Genomic DNA, 17,028 nt, shown 5'->3' on the forward strand with positions numbered 1-17,028 from the left:
CCTCTGTATGCTGAGTCAGGAGGACCACCATGAATCGGCGGTCAGACTAGGGAACATAGTGAGGATGTGACTTAAATCCAAAAGCACTGCAGGTGAGATGACTCAGAGGGAAGGTATTTGCTACCCAACTCTGCCAACCTGTATGTGGTCCCTATAAGTTGTTTTTTGACTTACAGTTGTGTGTGAAAGTCACATACCCACACACAGACATACACAGAGGGAGGGAGAACCACCATGAAAGATACAGTCAGATACATTTAGGCAGACTTGTTCTAGACCTAGATGCACATGAAGATACACCCAGAAAATAACATCTCAGAAACAAAGTGATACGACTTTACTTGTACTGTCCCATGGGACCATTTAATACCTATGTCCCACCAGAAACTGACAAACCTGTTGCAAGCACACCACTACCACCAGATACCCACATTTACATACATAAAGATTGCCCCAGATAGGAGGGACCCAGATTCTGTCACAAGAATATACACAGATGTCACACGTGTGTGCACATGTGCACACACACAGCTCCAGAGCAGGCATGTAGTGATCTGAACACTACATAGATAAGCAATGTCACAAAAATAAATCCAATCACATACACACTATCAGATAACGCAGTCTTATCACTGAAAGTATCCAGACAAACTACAGATGCACTGGCACTGACAGACCCACGCAAACATGCAATTCTCTCAGATACCAGACACAAACTGTCATAGGCAGAGTCCCGTACTCAGTCACCATCTGACACACCTGGAAACAAGCCCTCATTGGACACAGACACATACACTCAGTGAGAGACACTGAAATACTCCGAAGTGGTAGATTCACTGTGGTCACAGGACAGACAATACACACAAAGCACAATAGTTACATGTCATTTTCCTTAACTCATTCAACATTACTAGGTGTTTTACTGTGAGCCTGACAGGCTTTAGTGCAGGGGTAGATCTTAAGACACACACAAACAAGATAAGTAAGCATCACAGCCCCAGCCCAGAAGTTTATTTATAGTACAGTTATTGGGGATAGTTGTAGACAGAAGTGAAAATGTGAATGAGATCGATCACACAGGGGTTTCTCAGGTGACCCCTCTGTCTTAAAAGACAAATAAGGTTGGTAGCTGAAGATAGGTTAGAGCAAATTGCAAGAAAAAGCCAAGAATAGCAAGAGGCAGGCTGAGGCCAAATGGTACAAACTTACAAAATACGGTAATACCCCCACCCCAAGTCTGTTAATAACCCCAACATTTGTGCTCTAAGAATGTACCAGGTACTGTGCCCAGTAGTACATTATTGACCATACACATTCTCTGTCAATACTCACAAATCAGAGAGCATGAGGTAGCAGACATTAATCACCCCTGTAGTTGCAGATGGGGCACTTTAAACTCAAAGAGAGCCCAAAGCCACACAGCTAGAAAATGCAGATAGATTTTAAATCAACCTCCTTGGCGTGCTCATGCTTGACCATGTATTTCAGATACCCTGCAGCCGCCCACTGGGCAAACCATACCCTCACCTGTGGGGCCACCACACACAGCCTTCTGCAAGGACCCCACTGAGGCATGCTGGGGAGAATACTGTTTTGAGAAAATCTGAAGGTCAGCCAGCCTTCTCAACCTGGGCTTTACAAACCCTAGGAGGGATGGACAGAGGTGTCAATAGAATTTGGAAGAAAACAATAAAAAAGGATTTAGCCACTTCATTCTCCAGCTTATGAAACCCAGTCAGGCAGAGGCCACCTCTGGTCACTTTCACTAAACTCACATAGCTTGTTATCAACTGTTTTTATTTCTTCATAGATTATCACAAGAATGAACATTAAGGTTGAGAGTGGAAATTCAAACAAAATTTAGTCATGGCCTTTAGCTCAAACACAGTCCATAATTATCCCTAGGCTCCCATTTAGAAATTTGGTTAGGTGGGAGTAAGGGCTTCAAAGTAGATTTGCTACTGAGGAAGTTTATGATTTTTGAGAAAAGCATCTCATTGTGTAGCCCGGCCAGCCTGCAACTCTACTATGTAGATCAGGCTGGCCTGAAAGTCATAGATCCACCTGCCTCTGACTCCCCAGTGCTGGGATCAAAGGCGTGACCCAGTTCTAGAAGAGGTTTCTTGTTGCTGGTTCTGTTAAACAGAATCCTGGTTATGTGGCCTACGTTAGTTTCAACTACCTAGGCTCTACATACATTGCACCTGGCAAGAAGTTAATTTAATAAACAGATCAAAGATGAACCCCAGCCTACAGACAGCACCTACTGGAGAACAAGTAGAACTCAGGGCAAGCCAAACTCTGTGCTTCCCAGAGGCCCATCCACCCCTGCCCCATACAGAACAGAGTTGCTCAGGGAAACTGACATTTGGTTTTATTGTGCCAAGGACATTACAGATGGTGGATCTTGTCAACACCTGCAGGGCACAGGCGCCCCACCTGTGGAGGCTGCTCCAACTCCCTAAACTCAAATCTTGAGTAGCAGCCATGATCTCCAAAGATAACCCCACCTCAGGAGTCCAAAGGTCAGCAAAGTCCCTGCAGCAAGGTCAGGGTTCATTGTCCAAAGCCAGTCTGCCACTGCAACCCTGCCACGTTCCTCTGGCTCATATCCTCAACCCCTCCAAAGAGCTGGAGGCCAGAAGACAGCAGAAATTCAACTCTTTGCCTGCCCACCATGCCCCATGGCCAGCTTGACTGTCTCCAAACCGGAGATACCATCGTCAAGGAGCCAGTGTTGCCACGAACACAGTTCTTGATTTTATAAGATAAAAGTACATTTTATAAAGAAAAATTTAATATGGAAGGCTCAGATTTTTGGGGTACTAGGAAGGAAAATTTCCCACTCCCGCCTTTCCTGTCACCACTATGGCAGAGGTGCGGCAAGTTTTCTGATCTGTAGGGAAGGGCGAGCAGAAGACTCCCTTTGTCTCAGTGTCTCTCTTTTCGGGGGCTGCCTGGATGCCACATGGTCTGTCTCTGTGTGCCTCTCGCCTACCTTCGGCACCCTTTCCAGAGTCCCCTGTGGAATGCTGAGATGGTGCTGTGCAGGGGGGCAACAGAGCACATCAGCTGGCAGAGACCAGTGTGGTGGTGGCAGGGATGAGATGGATGGAGCGCATAAGTGGGCCAGCCAGAGGGGAGTGGAAAAGAAGGATAAGGAAATGAACGAAGGAAGCCAAGAGGGAAGAAAGCCAAAGAAGGCTGGGTGGCATCAAAGGGCAGGAGTGGAGGGGTGGGGGTCAGGGGATTGTGTCCAGTCCCTGGGTCTCCATCAACTCTTGTCTGGGGGTGGGTCTCTGTGCACTTTGTTTTTCTTCATACTGTCTAGGTATTCCTGTTGGGACACTGCCAGCACCGATGCTAAGATCTCGTCATCATCCCAATCGTTCAGACCTGCTGGGCAGGAGAGAGAAGAGGACAATGATGACTGGGGTCCTCAGCCCATTCTCCCTCATGCCTATCTAATCCCTGGCTCTGGAAAATCCACCCAGGTCCCAATCACTCATCGGCTCCCTTAACTCTGTGAAACCCCACTAGAACCCTGTGGAGAAAACCTTTTGGGCCTGAAATTTTCCCTCATGCCTCTCATTTGGGAAGATGCCCAGGAGCTTCAAAAATCCTCCAGGCTCTCCCAGCTTCCAGCTGGCCCATCCCCTAAGGAGGCTTACCAAAGGCAGAGGGGGACATCTGCTGGATGAGGGCCCGGCACTCCAGAGCAGGGTAGAGGGACACTAGGGGAGATGTGGCCCGGTCAGCCCCTGATGAGAACTGACTGCTTGTACCTGAGGCAGATGAACAGTCTGAGGTAGGGCCCACCAAGCAGAGCCTTAGCCCAAGCAGGCACCCTGAGAGCAAGTCACTGACCTGGTGCACAGGGTGAAGGAGGTTTGGCAAGAGCTAACACAGTGCTTGGGGAAGGGGGCTTAATGCCTAGCTCAGCATGCAGTTCAGGGTGCTCGGGTGACGAGGCTGAACTTCGTTGCCTTGGAGACCGACTAGTCCATTCCTCCAGGCCACTGGAGGCTGCAGCTGTGGCTGAACTGCATGTGGCACTGGCTTTCCGGGGCTGCAGTAGGGAAGGAAAACGTGATAAGGACCTACCCCAGCTATGATCCTCCTGTGCCAGAGTGCTTAGACCCCTTCCAGAGTCCTGGCTACAGTACAGCTTTAATGTGCCGCAATGGAATAGAGGCAAAGTCCTAACCACTACCGAATCTTTGGAGGCTACTGAGAAAAATCACTACTCTTTTTTCAAGAGATCCTGACCCCACACCACAACCACAGTACCTTCACCATGAACTACCCAGTAGGCTGCTCCTCACTGGTCTCCTACTTCTACCCTTGCTTTCTAGCTTAGACTGTTTTACTCAGTAGTCAGGTGATCTTGCTACGTCCTAACTCACATCCAATCCTTTTTCCTTTTCACTGTTTCTGCCTCATTCAGAGTAAAATCAGTCTTCTCCAGAGTTCACAAGCCCCTATCCAACCTAGTCCCACTGCCTTGATTTCACCCAATACATTCTGTTCAGCTCCAGGCTATGTCTGAGTTATACCAAGTATGGCGCCCCCACCCCAGGCTTTGCTCTGTTCACATACTCAACTAACACAGCCCTTTCTCATCTCATCTGATGAGGTCTACCTTGTAACTGTTTAATACTGCAAACTCAAACCAGCCCCACTCAAGTCTCATTCTTCCCCTGTACCAACTGTCCATTTTTCATCTACCATACCTCCAACTAATTTATTCATTATGATTATTTTATTTCACTTTGAAAAAGCGAGCAGCCTAAGGACAGAGATCTTGCCTGCTAGGGCCACAAACATATCCTGCTACACTAGGAATAGGACCTCCAGCTTCCTGGCACAGGCCTACAATAAATACTTGCTGAACAGATTATTTAGCTCTTGCAAACGTCTAATCCTCCTCAGATGCCTGCCTTCCCCCTCCCCACCCTAATAAAGCAACTGGTTAAAACCACCACTCCTCCTGGTTTTGTACAGCCAGGGTCACTGGCCCCACCACAATGCCTTGTCTTCCTCGACAGACAGGATCATTGAAGGCAGTGAAGGAAAAGGTTTTACATCCTCAGTACAGAAGGCAGCATGCAAAGGGTTTCCAAAAAAAAAGCTGGTCTCTTTGTAGCTACCCATTGTTCCTTTGTGCCACCAGCAGTGGTGGCTGCTCTCCTTTGTTTCTTAAAAGCTGCTCTCCTTTACTTCTTAAAAGCAAGTGTTGAGAGTTCCAAGGTACGATGCCAAGACTAAAGACGAGATGAGTAACCGATGGGGCTGGGAGCTTCCCTCTCCCATATTTTATCCCTGTTCATTAGGGGCCAAAAGATAAGAAGTAACAGGTCTTGGTCAGGCCAGTCACAGAGTCCATGACCCACCTGGCTGGGTCCCCGGACCTGGCGGGCCTGTTTCTCCTGATCCCTCAGCCATTGCAGGTAGGATTCTCGAGCCACCTGCTCCTCTATGGCCTCATTTGTGGCCTCCCAGTCTGTAGCTCGTTTCTTGTCTTCCAACATTTGTTGTTCAATCCATGATTCCTCTGATGTCTTTATGGCATTCTTCATCAGGGACTGTTCTGCAAACTGCCAGGAGAGGAACAGGGATGTGGGGTGATGCTCTGAACCTGGGCAAGAGCCTGAATGGGCTCAGGAAGGTAGGCTTACAGGCCTTAGTAAAAACAACACAAGAAAAGTTATTTTTACAAAGTACTCCTCAGCAGATTGTACAGATTGGTAACTGGAGGAAAGCAGGCCTAGATTATAAGACCTGACATTCTGAATTCCTATGGTCAGAAATGCTGGCCCAACCCCAAGACACCTCAAGCGAAGCACTAAGTCTGGGGATTAAAGGGGCTCTTCAGTCTAGGCCTTAATATAAAGAAGCCTCACCTAGTAACGGCTCTATTTCACAATGCTGAAGCCTTTCTCAAATATTCACAGGGCAAAGGAAAGAGATGAACAGAGAAGTGAACTGTACAGACAGACATGGAGTGGAGGCAGGAGTCAAGCATATATGAGGCTGGGTGTGGCTATGTGAGGGGATGGAGGGTCAGTATCGGCATGGTGTGGGTGCTAGGACACTGTATGAGAGAACTTCATGCCAAGTTTTAAGACACTACAGCATTATTTGTTTGTTTGTTGAGACAGGGTCTTGCTACATGGCCCAGTCTGATCTTGAACTCACTATGTAGGCCAAGCTGGCCTGGAATTCATGGCAATCCTCCTGCTTCAGCCTCCCAAGTGCTGGGATTACAGGCGTGAGCCACCACATCCAGCGATGTGACACTAATGAAATAATAGAGAACATCAAAGTATATTTCAGGGATTAAGTGTAAATACTGCTTCATAAAGTTTTAGTTAATGTTCTTTTTCCCCAAAAACAATGGCTTTGGTATGCAGTCCAGATTAGCTTTGAATTCACAATTCTCCTTTCTCTGCCTCTGGAGTACTAGGATTTGAGGCACGTTCCACCATGCCCTAGCAAGCCTCTCTCTTTCCCTCCCCCCCTCCTCACACACACACACACACACACACACACACACACACACAAATACATAAATGCATGTACAACATATTTTTCTGTCATGTAGCATACTAGGGTGAATGTATGTATGGAAATGTTAGATTGAGGCCAGCCTGGTCTACAGAGTGAGTTCTAGGACAGGCTTCAAAAACACAGAGAAACCCTGTATTGAAACACAACAACAACAACAAAACATGGATTCAATTCCCAGCACTGCAAAATGACAAAAATGAAAGTAGGTAAGCAATCTAACCACAGAGAAAGATACAGAGATGGTAAGTGGACATGTTAAGAGACACTCAGGCTGGGTATAGCTCAGGGGTAGAGCACTAAAACAATGTTCAACACATTGTTACCAATTCAAATAAACCTAAAACTTTCAAAAATGGCTAAAATACAAAAAAGTAGTGTTAGGAATTTTTCCTAACATGAACTCTCTGCTGATGCAAATTCTCAATCAAGCCAAATCAAAACAAGCCAAATTAAAAAATATCCAGGTTTAATGGGAGTCCTTCACTCTCAGGTGGCCCCAGGGGGAACCAGGACGCCACAAAAAGGACCACCAGAAGGAAAGAAAAGAGACCACGTGTTCCTCTTTTGGGAGTTCACTTAAATAATCTGTGGGAGTGGGTCAGGACCTGGGGGGGTCAGGACCTGGCCTGCTGGGATTTGGAGTCCAGATCAATACAACTCTCAGGCCTGGGGGCTGGGATAGATGCAAGGGGCTGGGGTCTACGCTCCCAACTTAACAAGTAGGAAGATCAATTCCTGGGAAAGTGAACTTTCATTCATTGTGATAAACACACACACACACACAAAATCAGTCCACTTCATACAAAGCCTAGCAGTTCCTTACAAATCATAGTATAGTTTTTAAATTCTGAAATCCTGCTTCAAGTTGTAATACAACTAAACATAAAATTTAAGTTCCCACAAAAACCTGCACACAGCAGTTTGCAGAAGCTTTATTAATAATCATCTAAACCTGGAAGCAACCAAGGATATCTTTCAATAGGTGAATGATTAAACAAACCGTGTGCCTCCACAAATGGAACAGAGATAAGAAAATAGCTAACAAGCCATGAAAAAACATGGAAGTTTAATGCATACTGCTACCTGAAAGCAGCATTTGAAAAGGCTACATACTATGATTCCAATTACGTGACTTTCTGAAATAGGGAAAAACAGAGTCAATAAAGAATCAGTCGCTGAAGGGGAAAGAGTGGGGAACATTCAGGGGCTAAAACTATTTGAATGATTAGGGGCCTAAAATAGATGCACTTTGTTGTAACGCCTCTGTCAAAACCCAAGGAACTTTACAAAACAAAGACTAATCCTTAATGTATGCTAATCGCCTTTTAAAGATCAGATAAGAAGTGAGGCTCCCAGGGACAAAAACCACCTTACAAATGTATGCAAGGACAAGCAGGTGGTGGCCTCAGGCACTCAGGAAATGAATAGACTCAGTAACTCTAAATATAAAAAGAACTGGGCTTATCACTGGACTCCAGGGGGTCCAGTTAATGAGTCTGCCCCAGTTTATAGATGTATATGTAAATGAGTGGTGGGTGGTGGGTAAAGTTTTCTCAACTTTAAAGTGGGAATTTTACTCAAAACTGGAAAGGGGGCAAGAACGAGGCCTGTGATGGAGAAATTTTAACTGGAGACATCAGCAGTAACTCTGTGTTTAGGTTAACATAAATTCAGGGAGATAGCTATAATCCTCATTCCTTAAGTGTGATTTCCTTCATTAACAATACAGTATTCAAAAGGTGGGAAACTTAATCCTACTTCTGTCAGATGATCAAAGACAACATCAACAGTCACGATCTTATTCCTAAAATACACTCGATATATCGTTCTGAGAACGGCACTTAATCTTAGTGCTTTCCCTCCCCAAACCCAAAATCTGGGTTTAAATAATAACAACATTCAGAAAGAGTATTTCCCTGTAATACCTTTAAATGGTACTCCTTTAAATTCCCAAAGTCAACAAAAATAATAAAAAATTCCCAAAGTCATCAAAACAAGAGTAAGGAATGAGGCAGGAACTTAATAGGAATGTATTACCACTGCGTCAAACACTATAAGAAATGTACCAGAGTCTCTGTGGCTTGGGAGGAAGGAACTAGATGGAAACTCTGTGTAATGAGAAAACAATTCTGAAGGTTGGCAAGATAGTTCTGGGAGTAAGGGCACTTGTGCCAAGCCTGATGACCTGAGTGAGTTTAAACCTCATAGGCATAACTGACTCCTACAAGTTGTTCTTTGACCTTCATACACCCCTACCTGAAATAGATAAATGTAAAAAAATTTCAACAATTAATTCTATTAATTAGAGAAACTTTTAAACATTCCATTTTTTTTAAAAAAAGGAAAGTCAACCCAGGAAAAGTTATAGATGAATCTTAAATAGTATTAAGTGTGAGTGGGGGGGTCATTTTGGTAAAGCTACATACATATTGCATAATTCCCAATATATAGCATTCTAGAATAGACAAAACTATACAATGGGTCCACAAATAAAAAAAAAACAATGAAATTCTTTAAAATTTGTTAAAGCCAGAAGAAGTCAAAGGGAACAATTAAATGTTAGATAGTGTCCTGGGACAGAAAAGGTTCACCAGGAGGAAACTGAGGAAATGTGAATAAAGCGTGGTCTTTACTTAATGTATCAATACTGATTTGTTAATGACGACAAGTGTGCTCCATTAACGTTCATCATAATGTGGCATGTGGAAACGTTAATAGTCTCACAATCATTCTGCAAATCTAAACCTTTTCTACAATTTATTAAAAAGCAAAACAGGTTCCCCCAACCCCAGGGTTGGAGGGTATGTTAATGCTAGTGTGTTTCTTAAGATGAGGCAGGACCACCTTCTGTTCGAAGGAAGTGAGACTTGAATAGAGGATTTCAAAATCCCCAGGAGGGGATAGAGTGAAGACAGAAAAGAGGGAGGAGAGGGGGTGGGGAGGAGAGGGGGGTAAGGAGGAGAGGGGGTGGGGAGGAGAGGAAGGAGGGTTAGGAATAGGAAAAGCAATCTAGGAGAAGTGGGAGAAGGAAGGTCAAGGGACAGGATGAAAGGAGGGAGGAAAGAATAGGGAAGATGAGAGGAAAGAGACTATGAGAATGAATGATTTCTGCCAGGAGATGGGGGGAAATGAAATGCCATCTTCTGACACTTACTAGGTCTCAGGCCTATGGGAAGTGTTTTCAGTATTGGCCCCACCTATACAATCTGCCTCAGGGTCCATTCTAGTAAGCTGTATGTGGGTCAAGGCTACACACCAGGACCGTGACCCCAACTGTCTCTAACTACTATGAAGTTGTGCAAGCCTGGCTACCCAGGACAAGGTATCCTAAGAGGCCACTCTCAATAAGCATAAGATGAGTGAGCCAACTCATGGACAGGCAAATCAAAACCATAGAATGAGTTCTGATCAACAGTAACTAATTTTATATACAGGTGAGACTTAAGGAGAGACTCAAAGAGGAGAGAGGACATTTTGTGGGCTAAGGGCAGAACCAACACTCTGTAAAATACCCATGGCACAGGGACCCACTTACCCCTGGTTTAAATGATGGCAGGCCGAGCCCTACACCAATAGTGGCCTTGTTAGGATTCACCACTGAATTATAGTGGATATTCCGGTGGTAGCTGACACGGATGGGTTCATCTTCATTTTGATGGATCCCATGGAATGTGTTGATAGGTTCTGCAGAGAAAGAGAAGGAGGGAGCATCCACAGGAGACCCAGTATGGTTGGCTCTGATGAAGCACCATTAGTCCCTCATCTACCCACTACAGAAGTACCTGTGCTGTATTGATACACCTCCACAGGACGGTTGTACATCTCTGCCATAGCCTGCATCTCAATGTGGTTACCATGGCAGTTGTTTTTCCTCTTGCGATTGATATAGGTTGTGAAGTCTTCTGTGACATAGTTGGAGAAGTAGTCAGCATTCTTCATCTGTAGAAGGAATTAAAAATTAAGGTCTGTATACAAAGGAGATCCTCCTACCCTCCTCCTGTCCCAAGGCCTCCCCAGGATCTCACCAGATAGTCCATGCAATGTTTTCGTACAACCTCATGCATGTCCTGGTCTCCATACACCTGGTCAGCTGGGGGTGCGGGGACAAAAGAAAGGAAAGGATGGAGTTACAGCTGTCATCACAAGAGTTCTGAGTCACAGAACATCATTCATTAGTGGAAAGACGGGCTGAGGGACTAGGGAAAGTCCCTTTTCTACACCAAGCCCGGAGAGGTCTTTTGTGTGCTGTAATGGGGTGGTGGTAAATGGCAAGCAAGGTCTGAAGATGTGCTGAACTTGCACACATAAACCAGGTGTGGCGGTGCCACGTCTTTCATCCCAGCCCTCAGGATATGGAAGTGGGATGATCAGATTATCTTCATCTACAATGTAAATTCATGAGACTCTCTCAGGAAAAAAAAAAAGAAACCAGGTTAGACAATCATGAAGAATGAGAGAGTATAGGGATGTATAAGTATAGCACAGTCAATGGCCAGCAAGATGACTCTGAATAAAGTCCTGACACGTGAGACTCACATAGTTGAAGGAGAGAACCAATTCCCTTAAATTGTCCTATGACCATATGCCCTGTGGCATGCCACCACAATCTCCATACCCACCAAGAAATGAAAATATAGTAACAAAAGGTTTTAAAGTGACAATGTCAAACTAGAGGTTTCCTCAAAAAGTAAACTGGCCTTTGTAAATTACAAGTACAAAGGAGGTTAGTGCACACCTATAAACAAGGCTGAGTCAAGAGAATTGCCAAGGTCAAAGACAACCTAGATCACTAGACTCCATTTCAAATCAAACCAAACCAAACCCTACATTCAATGCCTACCACCACTACCACAAAAAGCATAAAAACCACCATGCTCCACCATGATTAGAATCTTTTTGTTTTGTTTTTCAAGATAGGGTTTCCCCATCTGTAGTCCTGGCTGTCCTGGAACTCTTTGTAAACCAGGCTGGACTTGAACTCACAGAGATCCACCTGTCTCTGCCTTTTGAATGCTGGGATTAAAAGTGTACAATACTATCACCCAGCTACGATTAGAATCTTAACCAGAAGAAAAGGAAGAAAAAATACTTACTCTGCCAAATAATAACTAGTAGGTTAGTTCTCTGGCTTGACTCTCTGGCTACCAGACAGGTATGACCTGGCAGGTCTCTAGTGGACAATAAGTATAAAGTGGTAGAATCCCTCTATTATTCAATTCATCAAAGGTGTACACAGACTGATTACACAAGGCCTCTACTGAAAGTAGAGGGCAGCTCACACCTAAGTGCACTGCCAGCTCAGGACCTGGTATAGCAAAAGAAATTGAATATAGTCTGCTGAGCAGCCATATAGACTGAAGCACAGAAACAGGAGTCTCTTCTCCCATAACGTGGGTCTGAAGATAAGGCAAGCCTGACTTTCACTAGCTGCCTTGAAAAAGGGAATTTCCCTGTGTTTCCCCAGAGGTTCACCACACTGATGGGATGCCCCTGGGGCTCAGGGATGCTAGAAATGGGAGCGTGCCCACCAGTCAGGCCAGTCTTTTCTCTGAAGACTTGCCAGCAGGTCTTCACTGCCTTCTGATTCCCTCCATGAGGGTTCTGTATGGTACGGAAACAAAGGCTGCACTGAAAAAGAAAAGTGGGCAGCTACAACAGCCTCAACTCATCCTAGAGGTGAAGATACCTGAGGGGTGGAGGAGAAGGGTCTGTGAAGGCAGGAAGGGGTAGCCCCTTCACTGATGTAAACAAGGATGTGGCTTCTGTGGCCACACTCCCCTCCCCAGCACTTCCAGCAAGTCACATGTCCTGCATACAAGCTGGGGGTGGGGGTTGGGAGCTGCTGCTGCCTTTCTTAGAAGCCAGGACCACAGAGGCTGCTGTGGCTGCTTGGGCTGCTGGAGGAGCTATTTCTGTAGGCTGAGCTTGGAGGCAGTACAGTCTGCAGCTGCCATAAACAGGAACTAAGATGGGAGTGAAAGGGTTAAATAGGGGTGGGCTACCAGGCTCCATGAGCTGAACTGAGATAACGGGGACTATGTATCTCCTACAGAAGGGATCTCTCTTTGCCAGAGCTAGATGCCAGATTTGGGGGGTACACGACGGGGTCTTTTATCTTGTCTTTTTCTGGCAGAAAGTTCATGTCACCTCTTAGCTGTGTGGCACTGGACAAGGTCTTTCATTTCTGGGTTGAAATTCATAAAGTGGGGACAGTAACTCTTCTTCCACTTAAAATGGTATTATAAAGACTATAGAGGGCTGGGAATATATCTCTGTGGGAGAACATGGGTGCTAGGTTCAATCTCCAGTATGGGGATGGGACTACAAGAGAAGGTTTGTCAACTATCTGTAACACAAGCAGTGGTCAAGAAAACAGGTGCTCCAGGCCAGCCTGGTCTACAAAATGAGTTTCAGGACAGCTAGATCTATGTAGAGACCCTGTCTCAAAAAAACAAAAAAAAAATCAGGCAAGCCATTGCAACTCCTATTATACTGCAAGCTATCCACCAGTCAGGGAGAGTGTTGAGAGAATTGCTTATTAAGCCCTTCCTCATTTCTGTTGCACTTCCTCCACCAGAGGAAAGCCCCAAATGCAGAAAAGGAGGGGTATCCCTTCAATTACAAGCACCGCTAGCTCTCTTTACAGAATTCAGTGCCTTTGTTCAAAACTTTGACAACCAAATTCCTACCAAACTAGCAATACTCGCTTTATGTGTAGGGCCCTTAGGTACAGGCAAGTTATAGTACTTATAGACTCATCCCAGCTTTTGTAAGGAACAACCTCGCTAGCCTCAACCTTACAACAATCCTCCTTCTTTGGCCTCCAAGTGCTGGGATTATAAGTATATAACACCATACCCAGTGTATACCTTAACTTTGTAATTATTAACGTGTAATAAAATATGCATCTCTATTCCAAGGAAATAGACACAGTACCTCCCCATCAAGAGGAAAAATTTTTCTTCGATGTTATAGGCAAAGCATATCATAACATGAATTAGCTTCTCTAATTTTCTAGTCCTACCAATTCTGTCCTTAGGAAAATTCCTCCTCCTCCCAGATTAGCATGTGGGGTGGACCAAGGAAGGAGAAAGAGTGGCCCACTGGAACCACAAATAAAGGGGGAATTCAGAGAAACTGTTTTGACAGAAACTGAAACTTCTCTTGCTAACACTGCACTTGGCCATATGCACCTGGTTTCTTCTTCCAGGGTCCAGCTGGAAGGGGGTCCCCCACTATACTCTACCTCTGTCCCCTTTCTACGCAGGACTCACAAGTTCTCAGTACAGTAAGATCATTAATTAGTTCTATTACAGACTTTTCAAACTCATTTGATCCTCACCAAAAAAACAAAACAAACAAACAAAAAAAACAAAAGTTACACAAGATGGGGGAGGCACTGATATAGAAATAGCATAGCTAGTTCAGGATCACATATTTCTCACATATTTGGTGTCAAAGATGGAAAGGCACCAACACCTGGTCCCAAGTGACGTTCCCACACTCCATCTCATGTCTCACAGCCACCTTATTTTCCTAGGGCTAGGCCTGATCCTAGACGTCAGTTTCCCTGCTAGCACAAGGAATGACTTGAAACAAGGGAAAGGCCTGTAACTGAGCAGAGATAACAAGTATCAGGGACCGCACACCACACTTCTCTAGATTCAACACGAACCTTCCTCCCCACACACCATACTGCTTTGCTTTCTCTGAACATACAAAGATACTCACATAGAAGCACACATATGTACCCACATGAAGCCTGTAGGGCCTTCAAAAGACTGAAATCTTTGAGACTAAATACCCACATGACCAACTCCACAACACAAAACCACAGCATACTGTGAATATATATTCTTGTCACCAATCAGGAAAAACTGAAACCTAAACAAGATGTGAGACTGCATACTCAGGAAGCCATGCCACTTCCTTCCCAGCCTTTGCTAGGGATAGGTGGGAGAGGAATGACCAACATCTCTAACAAACTTCTTTCATCCTTCTCCTCTACTGCCTGCAGAAGTCCTTTTTCTTCAGGATCCCTAAAATGCTTGAAAAACAAAAACAAAACAACCTGCATTTGCCCACACATACCATGTAAACATACTATGTTGTATACAAACACACACACACACACACACACACATACACACACACACACAATATGGTATGTTTAATAAAGGAAGCTTGGTTTTTGTGGAGAACCTAAAAACAAACCACACAAACATGGGTACACACAGCAGCAAGGAGCAACAGTAGATCTCCACTGTCCTTCTGCTCCTGTGGGAGCCCTGGCCCCACTGATGAAAAAGGAGTGAGGAAAAGGTCCTACCCATCTATCAACCAACAATGGTATTGCATTCCCAACTGTTCCACTGGGTACAAACTATGCACAAGACACATGACCTCAGATCCAATCTGAGGTATATGCTTTTTTGCTTGAGGATTCCCAAGAGGAAATGGGAAAACACAAAGATGCTGAACAGAGAGAGGTCAATGGAGACAGGTGTACAGGAAATAGCACAGAGAAATCTCCTGTGTCTTGATATAATCGCAAACACTGCTGTTCTGACATTGGTTGAGTGACCTACATAAGACAGGGTCCTGGCTTTATGGTGAGGCCTTAGTTACTCATTTTATAAAGTTGTCAAATCTAAGGCCAAAAGGTGGTGGCACATGCCTTTAATCCCAGCACAGGGGAGGCCAGAGTCAGAAGGCTCTCTTGAGTTTGAGGCCAGCCTGGTCTACAGAGTGAGATTCAGGACAGTCAGGGCTACAAAGAAAAACCCTGTCTCAAAAAAACAAAAACAAAAAGAAAAACCTGTCAAAATTAAGTTACAAACCACGACATCAATATGTCTGCAATTCCAATACTCAGGAGGTTGAGACACAAAGAGCATCACAAGTTCAAGGCCCAAGGCCACCTGGTCAACCAAGAAAGTTCCAGGCTAGACTGGGCTAGGTCTGCTCCAAAAAATAAACAATAATAAAAAGCAAAATCTTAAAAAATTACCTAACAAGCCGGGCGGTGGTGGCGCACGCCTTTAATCCCAGCACTTGGGAGGCAGAGGCAGGCAGATCTCTGTGAGTTCGAGACCAGCCTGGTCTACAGAGCTAGTTCCAGGACAGGCTCCAAAGCCACAGAGAAACCCTGTCTCAAAAATCAAAAAAAAAAAAAAAAAATTACCTAACAGCCATCCTTCCCAATGTTGATGATCCATGTTCCAAGTCCAGAACAACCAGAGACATGGGTCTGGATAATATTTCTGGGCTATAACACAAAGCTCTAGCTACTCTCTCCTGAAGTCCATGCAGACACCCCTATGTGGCTTCTACTTGGCCCAAAGGCCAGCACCACTGCCATGGCCAGGGCTAGATGTTTCTGCTGAGTCGAACCCAAATGGAGGAAAAGGGAGTGAGACTTAAGTTTCTAAGAGGAGGTTATCTGAGCACAGCAGGGGCAAGGTGGATCATAGGATACCCACATACACCCAAGAGTTCACTGATGCTCATAAATCTCTAGGAAGAGGTGCCAGGGAGAAACGGGTACAAGCAATTGATACTGGTTCAAAAGTGTTGTCAGAATGTCAGTGGTAAAACAAAGGGCAGAAAACCACCTGCCTAAGATTCTCAAGAATGGAAGAATAGGGCTGGAGAGATGGCTCAGTGGTTAAGAGCACTGGCTGCTCTTCCGAAGGTCCTGAGTTCAATTCCCAGCAACCACATGGTGGCTCACAACCATCTGTAATGAGATCTGGCGCCCTCTTCAGGCAGGCAGAATGTTGTATACATAATAAATAAATAAATAAAATCTTTAAAAAAAAAAAAAAAGAATGGAAGAATAAATTCTAGCTGGAAGAAGGAAAGTCCAGAGATGTCAAAGAACAGACAAACTAAGAAGCTAGATCAGTGGTTCTCAACCTTCCTAATGCTGTGACCCTTTAACACAGTTCCTCATGTTGTGGTGACCGCTCCCTAACCATAGAATTATTTTGTTGCTACTTCATAACTAATTTTGCTGTTATGAATTATACTGTAAATATCTGTGTTTTCTGATGGTCTTAGGTGAAAGGGTCAATCAACACCCTGGGGCCTCCTGTGTATTCTTTGAACACCTAAATGCCTCCATGCAAACTCTACCATTGTCACTTCCCTTTCTATCCCTGGTAGTGCTGGGCATCAAACCCAGGGTCTCCTGAATGCTAGGCAAAAGCTCCACTACTGAGCTAATACCTTCTGCCGTCTTTTCAGACCTTCAACTGATTCTATTTCATGGGATAATGATCCAAAATTTTCAGGAGGGCCTGAAGCACACAGATGAATGTATGGCACACAGTAGGGTCAGGGAAACAACAACAAAGTGCCATATACGTGGGCAAGTCACTCAAGTCCAACTCTCCATTACATGTTCCCTTCACTATTTAATACATGGTAGGAAGTTAAAGCCTGCAAGCCCTGGTA

General features: G+C 44.8%; 1 protein-coding gene across 5 annotated transcripts in view; it reads right to left on the reverse strand.

The window, feature by feature from the left end:
* Positions 1-2,359: 2,359 nt before the first annotated feature.
* Positions 2,360-17,028, reverse strand: part of LOC121442593 (OTU domain-containing protein 5) — a 30,772-nt gene continuing 16,103 nt past the window's right edge. For 3 of the 5 annotated variants that reach the window (XM_041644188.1, XM_041644189.1, XM_041644186.1), the window contains 7 exons: positions 10,596-10,660; positions 10,353-10,509; positions 10,106-10,254; positions 5,394-5,597; positions 3,868-4,069; positions 3,672-3,785; positions 2,360-3,399 (listed from right to left, as the gene is read on the reverse strand). In XM_041644188.1, coding sequence (XP_041500122.1) covers positions 3,275-3,399; positions 3,672-3,785; positions 3,868-4,069; positions 5,394-5,597; positions 10,106-10,254; positions 10,353-10,509; positions 10,596-10,660 — 1,016 coding nt within the window. In that variant the 3' untranslated portion in view covers positions 2,360-3,274. The remainder of the gene's footprint in view (positions 3,400-3,671; positions 3,786-3,867; positions 4,070-5,393; positions 5,598-10,105; positions 10,255-10,352; positions 10,510-10,595; positions 10,661-17,028) is intronic. The other 2 variants (XM_041644190.1, XM_041644187.1) reach the window with 1 other exon arrangement.

The sequence above is a fragment of the Microtus oregoni genome, unplaced genomic scaffold, assembly GCF_018167655.1.
Source record: "Microtus oregoni isolate MIOR12 unplaced genomic scaffold, Mior012 000092F_001, whole genome shotgun sequence".
Taxonomy (NCBI): Eukaryota; Metazoa; Chordata; class Mammalia; order Rodentia; family Cricetidae; genus Microtus; species Microtus oregoni.